The following is a 17486-nucleotide window of genomic DNA, read 5'->3' as shown; positions in this document are numbered from 1 at the left end:
ATACTTTTGAAATTCAGGAAGTCAAAGAGAAATTATTTAATGTGCAGTGAAATTTGGTTTCCTGTTCTGGAATACTTCATCTAATTGGAACTGCAAAGGAATGCTTTTTAGTAAAGCCTCAGCATAAGGTGGCCCAGAAGTGGTCTTTTAGATCTCTTCACAATAGCAGAAACAGCAGTCCCTTTGCATTACAGCTTTGAAAGAAATCACTTTAACAGTGAAGCACAACTCCTGTGCATGTCATATTTCTATATTTCTATGTATTTGGGTAAATACATCGAGTGTATAGAGTGTTAGAAAGTTCCTACCGTTTTCTTTCTATATGCTCCATTCATGATTATACATTTTCCATATTTTATAATAACAGGATAATGAGAAAGCAGGATTTCTCTAAACATATTGGTGCAACGCTGTACAGATTATAATTGTACTTTATGCCTACTTTGCTTGCACATGAAGTAGTAATAAATGCTTGACTGATTTATTTAAGCAAGATTTACAGACCTTACATAGTCCTTTTTCAATTCACTTTCCACATGCCAATCACTGTCACAGCATGGCCTCTTTAATGGCTGTGTCACTAACTTCTTTGGGGGCCAGCACTGTGGTGAACGGAAAGGGGCTGAAGCAGGTGGGGAAGAAGTGAGAGTCACGTTACTTTGTCAGACTTACAGAGCAAACACACTTTTCAAGCAAGGAAAATCAGAGGAAGCATGTTGTGTCATCTTTCTGAACCTAGCAAATGAAATCAGAGTTGACTCTGAAGGAAGCTCAATGGGAGTGTATTTTCAAAAATACTTTCTACAGTGAACTGTTCATTGGAGTGTTGGGGGGTTTTGAGATGCAGGTATGGTTTTTCTAGGAAGAAGCAAAAGATAGCTATCAAAATAGATAACTAGAGGTTATATTCCTAAAATGAATATTTGAAAATGTAAATATCTTGTAAGTAAAACTGAATTCACTTTTCTGATCTCCTCTAAATTTCTAATTCTGATAGATGCAATGGAAAAAAAATAAACTGGTAACTATTTTCCTAATCTTGCATTGGAATCTTTGAGCTAACATATTCTTCGCTCTGCTTTCCAGTTTGCTTAATGAATGACTGTTGTCCCTGCTTTATGGAATCTGCATGCACGTTTTAGGTTCTGAGCTGATTTCCTCCTACTGGTGTGATCTTTTCTGTCCTTTTGCACACTGTTCACTAGCTCTGCAGTTTAAGAAAACAACAAAAAAACCCTTCTCCAGATGTGTATGACGCATGTTTGTCACTCTGTTTCATAGCTTTTGTGTCCTTTGTAGAAGATAAAGGAAAGCTCTGCATTTCAGAAAAAAAAATGCATCTTAACTGCATCTAGGAAAATTTCACAAAATTATTATGTTAGAAGAGTAGAAAAGAGAATTGTTCCACCATGGGGACTGGCAGAATAAATTTGGATGTGTTTTTAATGTACTTCTTAGGCTCAAATACTTTGCTCATGACAGCCAATGTTTATATTTGAGGAAGTCCTGCATGAAGGTGATTTATGTGGAGGGAGCATCAGGAATGTGTGCCCTGGGTTAGGACAGCACGGACCAGTCTCTCCCTGGCACTGAGTGGTCACCAGAGCTGGGAGCTGCAGAGCTGTGTAAGAGCAGAGCTGTGCCAAAGCTAATGAGTCCTGCTGAGATGCAGAGGTGATTAGCCTGGGCACATGGCATGTCAGCCGGCATCTGGAACCTGAACTAATTCCTTCCCACACTGCTGCAGGTCCTGAGCCCTACACAATGTCAGGTTGCATGTTCCACACACATCCCTTGTTACTAAAGATGTTGCTTTCACACGCAGTTGTTTTTACCTTGTGTGGAATAACCCATCTGCAGACAAATTACAGGGGCATTGTTGCTTTCCTTACCTGTTCTCGTCTGTACTGATAGAGTGCAATATTTACATGAAAACATACCTTGGATGAACTGATGTGATAAGGCTGGTTTTTGGAATTGATAATTTCAGAGCTTGTAAGTCCTTTTTGGCTTCTTGGGATTTTTTTTTGTTTGTTTGTTTTTTCCCTTCATAGGTACAGAATGAAAGTGGAAAGATTGCTCCCCTGTCATCTGCAGTTGCAACATCAATTTCAGCCATGGCCTCTGCCCTTGCTCCGTTGTTCGGGGACCTGCCCGGGAAGCCAGGGACTGATGGAAGAGGGAGTGCTGCCACCAGGTTCCACCCTGCAGCAGAAAACTTGGACTCATCAGGAAAACGCACACACAAGTCAGAACAGTGGCAGCCCTCAATGGAAGCACTAGAAAGCAGAAAAGCATCAAAGAAACATGAAGAAGAAAGAAAGAGGTTTCTGGCCCATGAAGCTAATGAAATTAAAAAGTACAGCTCCTTTGAGGATGAAACCGCACATCCTGTTCCTGAAAAAACAGGAGACCACCATAAAGAGACAACATACAGCTTCCTGAGGAAGGGCAGCTTGGAACTGTTTGGTTCACAAGCACTTTTTCAGCCTCTGGAACAGAAGGAAATCGATACTAGCATGCAAGGTAAATGGGAAGACAAAAAAGGCCAATCCTTTGAAGCAAAGGTGGATTTGGAAAGTGTTATGAAAAGCAAGACTTGGCAAAAAGTGTGGTAATTACTTGCTGTTGGTGTGGTCTCATTCAACAAATGGTGTTTCAAGCTTTATCAAGGCTGGTTATGTTTCCTTTTTCTAACACTGCTTAGAAGTACAGAATTATCTGTGAAGTGTTAAGTTTTACAAATAAAGGGGATTTTTTTTTTATTCTTTCAGTTTTTCAGTCTTTAAAGATGGCTCAGTTTTATTCAGATTTATTTACTTTGAAAGAAGTGGTATCACATGCTGAAGCTAAGATTTATTCTTTCTGTTTTTGCTCTTGCCCCTGCCCTCCAAAATTCAGAACAAACTAAGCTTGCTGCTCTGAGTCAATTATCTGCCTTTAATTTTTGCCTTATTGTGCATATAGAGTTATGAATTACCTACATATGTGCATACATAACTAGGAGTGGATAATTTCCAGATAATTAATTTTGCAAAACTAGTATTATTTTCTCTTTGATGTGGTGATGAAATACAAACCAGGAAATTCTCAGAGCAATTACATTTTTATATGCACAGCATAATTTAAACTTAAAAAATAAACTTGCCCATTTTTAAATAAAGTACTTTGGAAATAAACAGTGAATTTTGTCATTTCATAAATCCTATTCTGCTGAATTTAGAAGGATGTTTTATTCCTTTTCTGTTTTATTGTGATGGGTGACAGGATCACACTACCCTGTAGCATTAAAAGCATTTTTGTGTTCATCCTGTGAAGTTAATTTATTTTGAATTTAATGGTCTTCACACAGGCATAGAGAGGAAGGTACAGTTCTGCCTGTATTGCTCTAAAGCAGTATCCATTCTGTCCAATTAGCCTTTGATGACTGCAGGGCACATGGAGACTGGGATGTAATAGGAGCAGTCATATATCAGAGGGGTGTTGTGCTTATAACATTTCAAAAAGAAAAATGAAGATCACTTATATTTAAGGATAACTGTAATAGTGCATTTATCTTTCTTCAAGGCAGTTTTTTCCTGTGGTTTAATTGCAGCTTGAAAAAACAAACCCAAAAGCGCCCCCAACACCCTCCTAGAAACTAATACATCTTTTAAGCTATTAAATGGCCTAGTATGCTACTCAAACATTAAACTACTTTACCAAATAGTTAATTTTCTTGTTTAAATTTTGTCTGCTTCTCTTCCCCTGCTCTTTGTTCCCTGTCACTTTCATCTGTTCGTTTTCCTGTAGGTGTGATGAGGGGAGCAGCAGTTTGTGCCTCACCCATGTGAAGTTCAGAACTGTGTATTGAACATGAACATGATGTTCTGTGGCTTCATGTGAACATCGGTCACAAATGGCTAGTCCCTGCAGCAAGTAATGCTGCACAATTAATCTTTGTGCTCTAGCTCAGCCAGAAGTTTCTCCCTGTTAGAATAGTATGTGATATGAATGCTTAAAATACAGATTTGCTTCTTCAGTGTTAGTAATGTAAAATGTCTTTGAGGATAGAACTAATTCAGCACTTCTCTTTTGAATGGGCAGACCACGCTGAGCCTTCTTCTGAACTCACCAGCACATCAGCCATGAGGACAATTTCACAAACTGCAGCTGTGGCATCCTGTAGACTGCAGGAGCTCTCTGAACAATTGGAAGGCAAATTTTATAAGAATTCCTGTGAGATGTTTTCCATGGGAGAGAGCAAAGCACAAACAGCTGAGGATGTCCTTGATAATTCCAGCAAAACTATGTCAATTAAGGAAAGGTACTTAAATTTCTCTTTTTTTTTTAATGATCCCTATAAATACAGTCATTATATTGATGATGGCATAAAAAGAAGCTTTAAAACTGTTTCTAAAAAAGCTAAGTAGTGATTATTATTATTACTAACAGCAGAAACATGCAGCTAATCTGCCTGACATGCTTATAAAGCAGATGCTGGTGAATGAGAATTACCATTCAAGAGAAGATAAAAACCTCATTTTGAAAGAGCCACCTGAATAATCAATTAATATTTCAGAAAATTAAACTTGAAAAATATACATGTTCTAATTGCACTTATATACTCAATATACTACTCCAGGTTCTGCTTTCAGTTATACAACAGGTATAATGTGATTCTGATTTATTTTAATAACCATTTCTTGTTGGTCTACAGGAGTCCCTTAAATAAGCTAACTAGAAGGAGTCACAGATAGACTCTCTGATATTGCCCACTTCAGAAGTACTTGGTTGCCATTTTGACTTTTTAGAACTTACTGCAGGGATTTAAAAAGGATAGTAAGTTGGACAGGTTTATAGGAGTACTAGAAGTACTTTTTCCAACCCAAGATCATTCTGATCTGAAGCAAAATGTTACGTCCTGCACTTGGGCAGAGAGTGGGAGTTCAGGATTGAAGTGCCAATAGCTGCTGTAGTACTTGTAAAAGTTTTCCTAACTTAGTTAAAACTTTGAGAGTATAAACTCAGTCCCAAACTGGTAGCAGTCCAGTGAGTGAATTACGATTATTTGGCCTGTCTTTGCTTCAGTTTTTCTGCATGAAAGCAGAACCAATAAATGAAAAAGCTGCCTGATTAAACTTTCACTGTGTAAAAGTATTCTCTCTCTTAATGAGGGGAGTGTGATATTAGGCATTCTGAATCTATTTTTTTTTTCTTTTAAACATAATTCCAAAGTTTGCTTCTCAAATTCATGTGTTTCTAGGAGGTATGTGAGTCATTCTCATTTACAGAGCATCCCCACTCCCTGTCAACCCCTTTACACAAGGGGTTGTGTACGCAAGGGGGTGCAGGGGCAGCTACAGCAGCTGTGCAGTCAGTGCCCTTTTTGAAGGCTGTATTTACCTTTTTCAGTTTGCTGTTGTTTTGTTTAAAGCAATTCTCATCCCCCTCCCCTCCTCTAAATCTGTCAATTGTCTTGGCAGATGAGGTTTAAGACCACTAACTTCTGGTTTATAGGTGGTAAATTATCTACCATCCCTGATCCTGGTGGGGAGAAAGAGGTTGGAGGGAAGATACAAATTTTAGTAGCTATTTCAGTCCTAACTTTAATGCCTCATCTGAGTTGATCTCTTGAGGAACTGAAGCCTGTCAGTCACACAATCAGGAACCGCTTTCATTAGGACTCCAAGACTGTCTACTCAGTCCCAGGGCTGACAAAAGAAAATACCTGCTGTCTTGTTTGTATACCCTGATTCCACAAACATCCCTAAATGACTGAGCTCGTATCAAAATGTTTTAGCCTTCCAAAATACCACAGTAGTTTCCTTCTTGTCCCAGAATTAAAAGACTACAACCACTCAGTTTCTTTTCTTGGCTGCAGGTCATGCCAAGCATTCATAAACATCAAAGAACATTTCTGCTAAAGATTAACTATTACACTTGAATTTCTTTTTCCTTTCATGTTCACTAACTTCATCTTCCCATCCAGTGGATTTTTCTGGCTGTGTCAGACATTCTTTCACCTTATGGAAGAACAACTTTTCCACACATGAAATAGTATTTGGGCAGGATGCATGATTGCTGGTCTGGATGAAAGTGATTTTCCACAAAGACTTGCTTCACTGAACTAATACTATCCTCGTAGAGTGGATGTATGGCTGGCATTTTCAGAATTGCCTGTATTAGATAGAAGAATGAAAATCATTCTTTTCTAAGGAGGAAAGACACTTATACTCTCTTCTCCTGTCTCTGTGCCTTTATTGAGACCAAAGGCCACCCTGTCAGCTCCACTGAAGTCAGCTTCATGCCATGATCACCATTTAAAAAGCTACATCTGATTAATTTCTGGTTAACCTCTTACCATCATTCTCACTTTCTCAGGAAAAATCTAGCCTAAATCTAGTTTTCAACCTTTTTTGATGTATGGATGCCTGAGTAGTACTTTCTTACACAGTCTGGTTCCCACTATATTGAATTCATGCACTCTTTGAACAGTCAACTTCCTTTCTGTAGTTACATATCTCATATTGCCCTCCAGGATTTATGATTTATCCAAAAAGAACTGGTCAAATGCAGCCAAGGGAGAACATGTGAAAACCAAGCCTATGTCCAGTTTATTCTAGCTCAAGGAGACAACTAGTAACTAAGATATTAAAATATTGCCACAGAAGAAAGATGTGTCATTTTGGACATTTTTTGGCAGGATTTTTGCCAAGGCCTTTCATGCAACTCTTTTTGTTTAGGCAAAACCATTGTTCAGGTCTCATTTCTGTTTCCCTTCAGTATTCACTATCCAGCATTTTGCCTCCAGCTCTGAAAGCTTTTGCTTTGAGGCCACCCTGACACCTCTGGGATGAGGATCATTCTGTCCTGATGTCACACAGTTTATCTCAGTAGCAGGTGAAAGAAGGATGCAGAGCAAGCTGTCAAAGATGTGCAGACACACTAAAAGCTTATGCTTTCAAGAAAAGAGTAGAACTTATTTTCTTCATATTGGAAAAGGAACTTTTGGAGGCAAAAGCAGTATGTCTAAACTGTGAAAGTGACTAATGAATGATTATTCATTATTTATACAAAACAATGAAACTAGTAAGCAGCAGGCCCTAACCAAATCTAAGGATTAACCCTAATATTTGCCTTATTTTCTAAGACTTTCCAAAGAATCAGCTGCTCTGTACTGCTGAGCTGGTGGGCTTACTTTTAGGAACCAATTCAGTAGTTCTTGCATCTTTATTCAAACAAAAGGGTGTCCTCCATTCAGTTGTTGCTGAGTCAGGGCAGTCTGACTTTATTGCCACTTCTATTGTTCAAAAGAAATGCATGGCTTTAGGTTTTACACAGCAGTGAAGTTTTTATTGGCATACAGGGCATACACGTTTCTTTTAAGTGATGATTTCATTGCTCAAAAAAGGCAAATGTGTGTTCTCACTTGTAGGAGTCAGTTGTTTCATTGCACATACCAGTGAAGAATGGAGGGCTGCTATGAAACCATCCTTATGGCAGAGAAGAAAACAAAATCTCCAAAGACACAGAAGTATTCTTAGAATTATAGATTTTTCTCTCCCTGATCAAGCAGGCTCTTTGGGTCAAAGGTCTAGAGCAGATACCCTGCGGTAATGTTAGCTTTAAAAAAAAACCCAAAAAAAACCACTTTTTTTTCTCCTGCCTGCTATGCTGAATAGCTGTAAACATTTTTAAAAACAAACCCAGCTTAGACCAAAGCTGACCAATATGCCTTCCAGCTTCACAGATCATTTCTAAGCAAAACTGACTTGAGAGAACATAGCTACTGAAGATAACTCATTGCATGGTGGCAATTCAGTCCCATCTTGGTCTCCTCCACAGTTTTACACATGCATGGATGCACTCCAGAAGATTAGTTCTGGGCAGTGAAATCTTGTGTCCTTTCTGCAAACAATGACCATGACCTCAACTCCTTATTGTGAGTCCTTCTCACCCCTACTCATCCCATGCTGTGAGGTATGAAGCAACCAGGCAATGTGAAACCTGCCAGCACTGCCTGCCTGGGCAGGAAGAGAGGAAATAACTGCTTTCTTGAATACTAACATTCTTATTGCCATTGTATTCTGTAGATTTACTGTTTTCTGCATTCTTAGTTTTTCTTAAGTGACTGCCTTAGGCCCAACTGATCATCCCCAAATAGGTCAGTAGCATGGTTGCACCCCCTAGATTTTTGCAGGAGGCAGCTGCCTGAAACTTGGCTTCTGATTAGACCTCTTTGGTTCTACCCTTTCCTTCTCCTCAGTTTGGAGACAAGATTTGCTGTGAGAGTAACAGTAATCACATCTCTGAAAAAGAATTTCGATATCTTGTGGTCAGAATAGGTTTGACTACTCACCATTAATGTTCAAACATTAATAGGGTTAAGGGTTTTGTATAATTCTTACTGAAATGCTGTAGATTTGAGAAAGGTATGTCGTAAGACTTAATTAAACTAAAAAATTATTTAGTAGATCAATGCAACTGTTTGCAGAAGTGCTGCAGATAATACATTTTATGGATTACTAAGAATGATTTCTGAAGGGTAGAAAACTCATATAAGTGTTGATTTCTGAGGAAGTTAAACTGAAGATCATCATGCCTGTATAGACCTTACATTCCTGACTGACTTCCCCTATCCCCAAAAGTAGGGATTTCTTTTGACAAATATAATTCTAGTAAAATGAATCTACATGTTGTCCTCACTGCAGCCAGTCAGAATTTTGCTCAAGATTAGGAAACAGTGCTGTGAAAAGATCCCACTTACTGAGATTAATGGTAATCCATATTTTAAATATAAGACCTTCTTTAAACAAGTTGAATCTTGCTGATAGATTTCACAGCTGTAGGGTAGTTAGCACCAGGTTATTAGTGCATTGGTGCTGCTAATTTGTGTCAGGGCAATGCCTGGGCTAAGCAAGGAGATACAAAGTGATCCCAGGGAGTCTGATAAGTAACCTCAGCCCCTGGAGTTGTAATGAAAGCAGGAACTGCAGAGTTGTCCTTTGATGTGCCTGATGACACCTAATTGGTGTGTGCCTGCAGAAGAGACCTCATTCTTCTTGGGCTTTAAAGAAAATAATTTTTAAAGTATTTTTTAATGAGTACAATGAAGACCAAAGGTAGGATAAATATTCTTAACTTTGGACATCTACAGGATAAGTATTCATAGCCAAGCTACTCTTGCTGTGCCTTAGTGACAGAGTGGAGGGGGAAAAAAGCAGTTATTAATCTGACCTTTTTATACATCTACTTTAGGATGATCTGTGTTTTACCTTGGTCTCCCTTGACTGTATTGGCAATTTCCACTGATGATACAAATTAAATGGAGTGTCTGTCTCAGGTCTGGATGTCTGTTTTGACAGATGATTGCTATTCAACATGTACAATATAAGGTTTGGTGTTTGTTTGTGAGCTTTTTATATGTGTATGAAATGTAAATAACTTAGATAATGCTAGAAAACCTAATTTCAGATTATCTTGAATGCAGCATTAGTGAAACAATAAGGTTATCTTTTGAGGATTATGGGAAGGACAGTGTTTAAAGCTGCTTGTTGGCATGCTTTTCCTTATAGATTGGCATTGCTGAAGAAGAGTGGTGAAGAAGATTGGAAGAGCAGGCTCAACAAAAAGCAGGAGTATGCAAAAGTGCCTGTCGCTGATCGTAGTGGGCAGATGCAAGAAGTTGAGCAGCTGTTGAAGAAGGTAACTCTGTCCCTATTTGGGAGGAACATCTTGCTTGAAATGCTTCTGCTTTTTGAAGATGCATCCAAGAAGACAGGCATGCCTAATATTAGCTGCTAGCTCCTGCTACTCCTCTTGTTGTCAGACTTGTTTAAAAACAATTCTCCCAGTGTGAGAGATTATTTAATGAGGAGGTCTTCATTGTCCTGGGATGTGCAATAGTGCTAACAGTATCTTCACATCAGAAGATAATGAACCAATAAGTGGGTCTGTAAGGTTTCTGCAGCATGTATAGGTACAATGATTTAAGCCCTTTCTCCTGCCCCTCTTCCCTCTCCCCATTCCATGTTCCCACATTGAAATTGCCTTATTACTTAGTTCTGATATTTTCTTATGTACGGGTGAGTTAGTAAAAATGTCACATTCCTAACACTGTCTTATCTCTGTGCATACACTGGGGTTTTGACTAGTAATTTTGGATCCTAGAGCCACTGAGGTAATGCAGGTGCTAGAGCATTCATGAGCCATTTGGCTTTTGGTTATCTTGCATGATCTTTGCTGTTTGTGAAGAGCCAGAACTGGCAGGACCAAGATTTTATCTGTCTTAACAACAGGTAGTGAATGGAGAGGGAGATGGGTAGAAAGGTGTAGAGGAAAGGGACATCCACATTGTTAGCACACTCTGATTATGTCTATACATGGGTAAATTAGGTTGCACAGCAAGAGCAGATCTGTAAATTGGAATAATTACTACTGAGGATCTGCTACCTGTGCCATACTTGCTTGTTTTGGTTCAGTGAAATTTTGTTGGAGACTAAATTTAGCTTGGTCCTGTGGCCTGACTGCCTAGCAGAGGTGGTGTTGTATGGGGATGTTGGAGTGCACTTCAGGGCTTGGTTTCATGCAAAAGTCTGTGCAGTCTGCAATGTAAAGCAAAGTGCAGAAGGTGAGGATGACTGGGAGATTTGCTTCAAAATGGACTGTCCCCTGGCTCAAAGTACAGGATGAATTGGAGATTTGTTTCCGTTCTGAGTCAGATGAAATAGGCTGTCTCAAAAGCCTTTAATTTCTGTAGGAGTACTTCACAGAGGACAGGTGAAAATAAAAATTGTGTTACAACATTTGCTAGTGGGGATGGTAATCTTTGGATCCAATTATTTAGTTGTTTACTTCTACTAAATAGTATAGGCAAACAGTAACGAAAAGTCTCCTGTTCTATCAGTGCATTACAAGTAAGGACACAGTTTGTCATTATTGAGGATAAATCTGTGCCTGAACATGTGAGTCATCAGTTATGTTAACTGGACAGAAAAGAATAAAGCTGATTTTTGCAGTTTGGTTTGTGGGGTTTGTTTTGGTTTTGCCCTGTGGAATTGTTCAAAAATCCAGCTGCTAGTTTGAAAGACGTCCTAAAGCAAAAATAGTTCCAGGGAGGAAGTCAAAATTGTGGTCACATTTTTAACAGGCTAGTCTCCAAAATGACAACTGTTGAGATCAGATAACAAATGTACTCAAGCTAAAGACAGTGGGGTTGAGAAAAAGCTTTAAACAGCTGCCAAGATTTAGGCAGAGACAAACCCTTTGTTCTCTCTTCTCACCCCTCAGCACCCATATCCTCCCAGCTGTGTTACCATGTGCAGCAACTTCACTCAGCAAGCAGAGTCAGGCTTTTAAAGCAAGTAAGGGAGCATGAAGTGCTTGAGGGATACAAGCTTTAAAGTGACAGTGCTAGCAGGGGAAGTTTCTGTGACACTGGGTCACCCACTCTGATAGTTCATATTACCTCTTGGCTATTTAGAGTCTAAATCAAAGGATCTTCATGTCTGCCTGTGGATGAAAACTTGGGTGTGTAAGATACACAATTCCATTAACATATTGATGTTTGGGATGCTGATTCATTATGTGACACATGAGAAATATGTAACCTTTGCTAAGGTGACCACTCTACTTACAAGACACCATGTCAGCTGCCCTTAAAATCTAGAAATACTGGTTTTGATAAGCAATCTGTGTGGTGGCTGTTATCCTTTGAGGACCATGAATCACTATGCTATTGAAGTCTGTTTGTAGAACTTTGAGACTCTGCTGTCCCTGAGAATCTTAAGTGTTTTCTGTTGCTGGATTACAGTAAAAATGCAGGAATTGTATTGATTACTGAATTTTGAGCTAGTTAGACAATTTCCACACATGGCAGTCATCAACATCATGGCAGTCATCAACATCATGGCATCAACAGCAAGGGTGTGTAAAATTCTGTCAAGCCCTGCTGGCTCAAAACAATGCCTGATGTTTTTAGTTGCAGTATGATGCTCCTATTAAGTAGTCAGACACCTTTTTAGTTTTTTTGTGTGTGTCTCTTTCTTAAAAGGTTACCTAAATTGTTCTGGAGATTTGATTATTGAAGCATAGCTGCAGAAATTAGAAGTTATCAGAGTACATTTAGATTTCATATAAACAACAAAAGTGGAAAGATTCATACTCTTAACAAAATAGCTACATTAAATAGTGCTGTTTGATCACTTTAGTCAAAATGCTTCTGCTTGGTGTCTACATGGTGAAATATTTATCCAAATGTGTTACAGTCATTTGTGTGTAGACTAAACTGTAGAAAAACACCATAAAATTCATGAAAAAGCTGACAGAGCAACCTCACCAGGAAAAAAAAAGAGACTAAGGAATTAACACAAGCAGATACAGATGAGAGGGGAAGCTGAGATTTACTTTGAGGTCCAGCATCTGTTTTGATGATTGCTGCACACCGGAGGAGAATTTTTTGGAAGCTGTAAGACTTCTTAAATTATTCATATATATGGTAAAACATATTTGGACAATTCAAAGAATAGCTCTAATGTCAGGGGAACAACTGTCTTACTGGATGAATGTCTTACTGGAAAGAAATCTCTTTTATTTTGGAAAAATATTTTGGATTTAGTATCTTTGTTTTCATCATCTTAGGCTGGATGGAACACTTGCAGTTCGTTGGATTTCTTCATGAGTAGAAAAATTAATTAACTTCAAAATCTTTCCATAATATCAAAATAAGAAGATTTACTGGAATAAAAATTTCTGGTTTATAGTGAACCATTTTTAATGGAGTCTCTGATTAATGTGATTTCCAGCTGCATTGCAGTTGCATTAAAGCAGTAACTGACATTTGAAACACTTCATTCTTACATTATGTTTAAATTGCAGCTCAGCACTGCTGTTAAAGGCTAGGGCTGAACAGTCATTTCAGAATTACTCAGAGATGAAGTGTGTAAAAGTCTTAAGAGAGGGTAAGCCCTTGAAAAGTGACTTTTAGGCAATAAAATATTAGTCTTTTGCTGTGGTAATAGTTTTATCCATTTCATATATGGCATCCACCAAGTGCTTGTATCACATTCTCATCAAAGCTGAAACTAATTATTAGGCTTCATTTTGAGCCACTCTAATAAGCTGCATTTATCCATCCACTGTGCCATGTTCCCCATTTGCTTTAACCTACAGAAAGGAAGAAGAATTAAAGCTGATAAAGCCATATCTAATCAGCTTTGGGTAAGCCCAGCTCTGGGGCAGGATTTATTTGTAGGCTGTGTTTAGAATGGTGAACTCACCTTCACTGAGTACTCTGGGCTTAGCAAATCCTTCCAGATGGCTTTTGAGTCTCCCAGTTTCAGCAAGCATTCTTTCCTTTCATCCAGAAAATAAATGATTTGCTGTTTTGCAGGGTCTGATTAAACTTGCAGCAGAATTATTCACATTGTGGTTGACATGGTTCATCAATTTAATGGTGCATGAAAACAGAGACATGTAAAAATTATTGGCAAAGTGTATCTTCCAGCTGTGCTTTTTGTTCTGTGTTGGGTTGTAGTGATATTGTTACTAACTTGGATAATTCCTGCATGGAATGGCTTTGGTAAACATGCTGTTGTATCATGACAACATTTTTGATCTCTGCTTTCCAACAGGGAAAACATTTCTAGATGAAAAGGCTTAGTAAGAAATAAGGGAAAGAGGAGTTATTTCTCCCCCATTTCCATTTCTGGTAGTCAATTTCTTTTCTAATTCCTTTGCTCTGCTTCTGTCCTTGTCATAGGAACCTGTATATGCTTCTACTTATTCTCCTGTTATACCTGCTCTCCATAAATTTCATCCTTTTCTACCTATTAATCAGGTGAGCAAAAGTCTGCATGATTTAAATGCTCAACAGTTTCAAGTACGGACATTTTACCAGTGTTTTTTAACGTATGAAATTAATAATCCTCTTAACTGATTAACCAGTTCAGTAAATGGAGCTTTAAAGAAACATAATGTTATGCCGCTATCCTGTGTACTCTTCTTCAATACACATTGTGCTACTATTTCTCTTATGGTTGCTTTTCTAAAAGTTCTATATCTGTTTTAGACTGTATATGTGAGAAAGTAAAGGAAGGAAACATTATTGCATTCATTATAATACTGAAAACTTGTAAGTTGCTAAAAAGGGTGTATAAAAGGAGTAGTATGGAACTACACAGCATTTATTTTAGAATAAAATGCTGTGTACCCTGACCTCCCTGTAAGTAATGTGCATGTACAATGTAAGGCATATTTCATCATCTAATTTACTGACTTCATCATCTAACTGATTTCATCATCTAACTTACTGACTGTAAAAAAACTGCTTCTGTTGAGAGATGACTTTCCCATAGTGCTTTTCCCTAGTACCTGTGTAAAGGATGTTTGCCTTGGCACATCCTGCTTCTATTCTCTGACTGTCCCATCTTCCTTCTTATCTCTCTTTCTTCCTTTAAGGTCTGTAGTACTAGTTTGAAAGAATCAAGCTCTCTGATTTCTGATGACCGTCATCCTTGGAGATGGAAGGTGAATTGCTATATAAAATTTCTATTTAATTTTTGGATGGAGGAGTGAGACAGAAAATTACACTCAGATTGATGATGCACATTCCTAATTTGTGTTTGCTTGGGAACAGAAGTGTTCTTCAACATCATGTCTGTACCTCTGCAATTCCATCACAGATAATTTGAAGAATTAATAGATAATGAGAAATATAAACTTTCTACAGACAGAGCAACATAACAAAGTTCTCTTTGAGCAGTAGAGTACTAGACCTTGATCTGAGCAAACCATACCTGGTTCACATGATCAGAGGTAAAAAATGCAAAGGTAGAAGTGAGCAAAGAAACAAGCTGCAGAAAACCACAAGTAAGCAAGGAGAGCCCACTGGAAGGTCTCAATAGATCTATGTTACACTTCATTGTCCCTTGCCTTCTAGCTCGCACTTGTAGTTCCTGTGGTATAAGGAATCCATTGGGTTCTTCCTTCCCACAGTCTATGCTGCATGCAGGGAGCTTTCTGACCAGCATGGGTAATGGCAGTGAGTTCAAGAAGCAGATACTGCTGGGTTGGGATGATGAATACAGAAGAGGCTGTATTACAGACATTCAGGCAACTGATATTTACCATTTCCACATTCACTTTCATAGCTGTTTCTGAATATGATCTTTTACTATGAGTTTTTTAAATTAAACATTAAATTTTGGACTATTTTGAAATTTGTTAGTGCTACCTCTTTCCTATAAGCTGTGTATTTAATATAGTTTATTTACTTCGGATCAGCTATTAATCTGGTTGTGACAGAGTTCACCAGCTTTATGTATCTAGAAGATAACAGTATAGTCTAACTTATTAATAACCCTCCAGTAATGACAGGAGCCCCTTTAATGAGCTATTCATTCCATCTCTCTTAAAAGGAAAACAGCAAAAATAGTGTTCATTTTCCATTGACTCTGGTGAGCTACGTCCTTCTCTCTTAGCAAGCTGCTTCCTTCTAGCAGAGTGTCAGGGTACATGCAGACTTGTTTAGGTTTTTTTTCTGGCACAGTTAGTCACTTTGTTATTTGCACTAAACAGAAGTTGAGTGTGTTCTGTTTTCCTCAAAGCAGTTCTGAACAGAAAGGCATATGTTTGCATGGAGTTTTTCCTCCATGTTCTCTTATATGGAGGCCCATATAAACTTGCAGAACAAAACAACACAGAGACATTTTACCATACTTGAACAACTATTGGATTCTCCTTATGCTTTTTTGTCTTAGGAGCTTAAACTAGAGAAGTTACTTGTATTAAAAAACAAATAGATACTTTTTGAATCCTTCTTTTATGTAATTTACAGCATTCATTTTAAATAGAACCCCCTTTTGAAAACAGATTTTTTTTGTGTGTTCATTCTTGGTTCAGACTCCCCCAGGTAGGGGCAGTCTTGATCTTCTACATAGAAAACCATGAATTATCTTATTTCTTGTATTAAAAAAAAAAACAATAAAAACAACAAAACCAAACAGCACACCAGCATGCTAACAGGCCACTCTTTCTTAGTTCTTGTGACCTAAAGGGGACACTGCTTGGACAGCAAAACTGTAGGAGCATTGCCTAGATGTGGCCCCTTCCTTAGCATAAACAGGAGAGTGCCTGCCTTACCCTCAAGAAATGTGCTACAGTGCTAGAAAAGACCAATATCATCATCCAACCTAGCCAAGCTGTGGGAGAAAGTAATCCCTGTTTCTAACTGTTCTTGCATTGAGTCTATAAATCCTTCCCAGACTAAAAACAGGATCTTTTAGAACAACATGCAGTCTTAATTCTAAACTGTCGGCCTACAGAAAATTCTTGGCAATATTAAGTAATTTTTCATATGTTATTCTTGCTGTGTTAAATGTAACTCTTAACCCTTTCTTCAGTGAAAATGCATACTTATCTGATGCAATCTGAGGTGTTGGGGTTTTTTTTGTTTGTTTGTTTTTTGGTTTTTTTTTCTTTTTGTTTTTTTTTTTTAATATTCAGCCCTTTCCTGAAACCTTTCAAAATTGTCAGCATCCTGGGTAGAAGGATAGAGTCTGGAAATGGATGAGTTTTCCAGTACAGATTATCTGTTCTGAACAACTTTCTGTGGGAGTTTTTGTCTCTCTTCTTTTTCTCTCTTCCTAATTGGCTGGGTTGGTGGGGTTTTTATTGTTGTTTTTTTGTTTTGGTTTGTTTTGGTGTTTTTTTTTTTTTATTTTTTTGTTTTGTTTTGGTTTTTTTTGTTTTTCTTTTTGTTTTTTTTTTCCCCTTTTCAAATAACATTTCTCTTAAAAGCCTGGTTTACCAAACTTTTCCGATATTCTCTTTTGTTTTTTTCAACCATCAATATCTTCATCATTCTTCTGTATGTTGGTGTTGTCATGAAGGTCTTCTCAGGGGATAAGACTACATCCTTCATTTTCCATGTTCATTCAAATTTGGGATAAATCAGATCACTAAGTGGCTCTTTCCTGTTTGGTCAGTTAACCAGTTTGCAGTCTGTAAGCTGCTCTGATATTTTTATATTGCTCAAAAAAAACCTGCCCCAGAATGTCATCTGTGATTAACTCAAATATATTAAAGAAATCAGAGGTAACAGTGCTAATATATTTAATCATACTTGAGCTCATCAAACTTACCATTTTGATTAAACCTGTTTTCCATAATGCCATGTGGAATGACATTAATTACAAGCTGGTTGTTTGATTCTTCACTGATTGTCTTTGTAGCAGCCTTTCCATAGGTGTCTGGAGCAACCCACAGCTTGTGTGACCCGTTCCTACATGCTGTAGTTTTATTTCTAAATATTGTCCACGTCTGAGCTTTTATCCTATTTGTTTTCCCGTTTTCAAAGGCTTTTTTAAAAAATTTGTTCTTGTGTTTGTTCTTGTGTTTTGGGGCATCTCATTTTCCAGCTATTTTGTCTAAGGTATCGATGAACACATCCATCTATTTTACACAATAAATTAGAATATTTTGTTGAAAGTAACCACTCTTTAATG

The 17486-nt window shown here is 37.9% G+C and overlaps 1 protein-coding gene across 2 annotated transcripts in view; it reads left to right on the top strand.

The window, feature by feature from the left end:
- The window catches only part of SVIL (supervillin), a 59468-nt gene that overhangs the window by 19886 nt on the left and 22096 nt on the right, over window positions 1–17486 (top strand). For both annotated transcript variants that reach the window (XM_053981491.1, XM_053981482.1), the window contains 3 exons: window positions 2055–2526; window positions 4087–4306; window positions 9558–9687. In XM_053981491.1, the coding sequence (XP_053837466.1) occupies window positions 2055–2526; window positions 4087–4306; window positions 9558–9687 (822 nt within the window). The remainder of the gene's footprint in view (window positions 1–2054; window positions 2527–4086; window positions 4307–9557; window positions 9688–17486) is intronic.

This window comes from Vidua macroura, chromosome 1 (assembly GCF_024509145.1).
Source record: "Vidua macroura isolate BioBank_ID:100142 chromosome 1, ASM2450914v1, whole genome shotgun sequence".
NCBI classification, from domain to species: domain Eukaryota; kingdom Metazoa; phylum Chordata; class Aves; order Passeriformes; family Viduidae; genus Vidua; species Vidua macroura.
The sequence above is the reverse complement of the archived record's forward strand: the minus strand, read 5'-3'. Positions and strand labels throughout refer to the sequence as shown.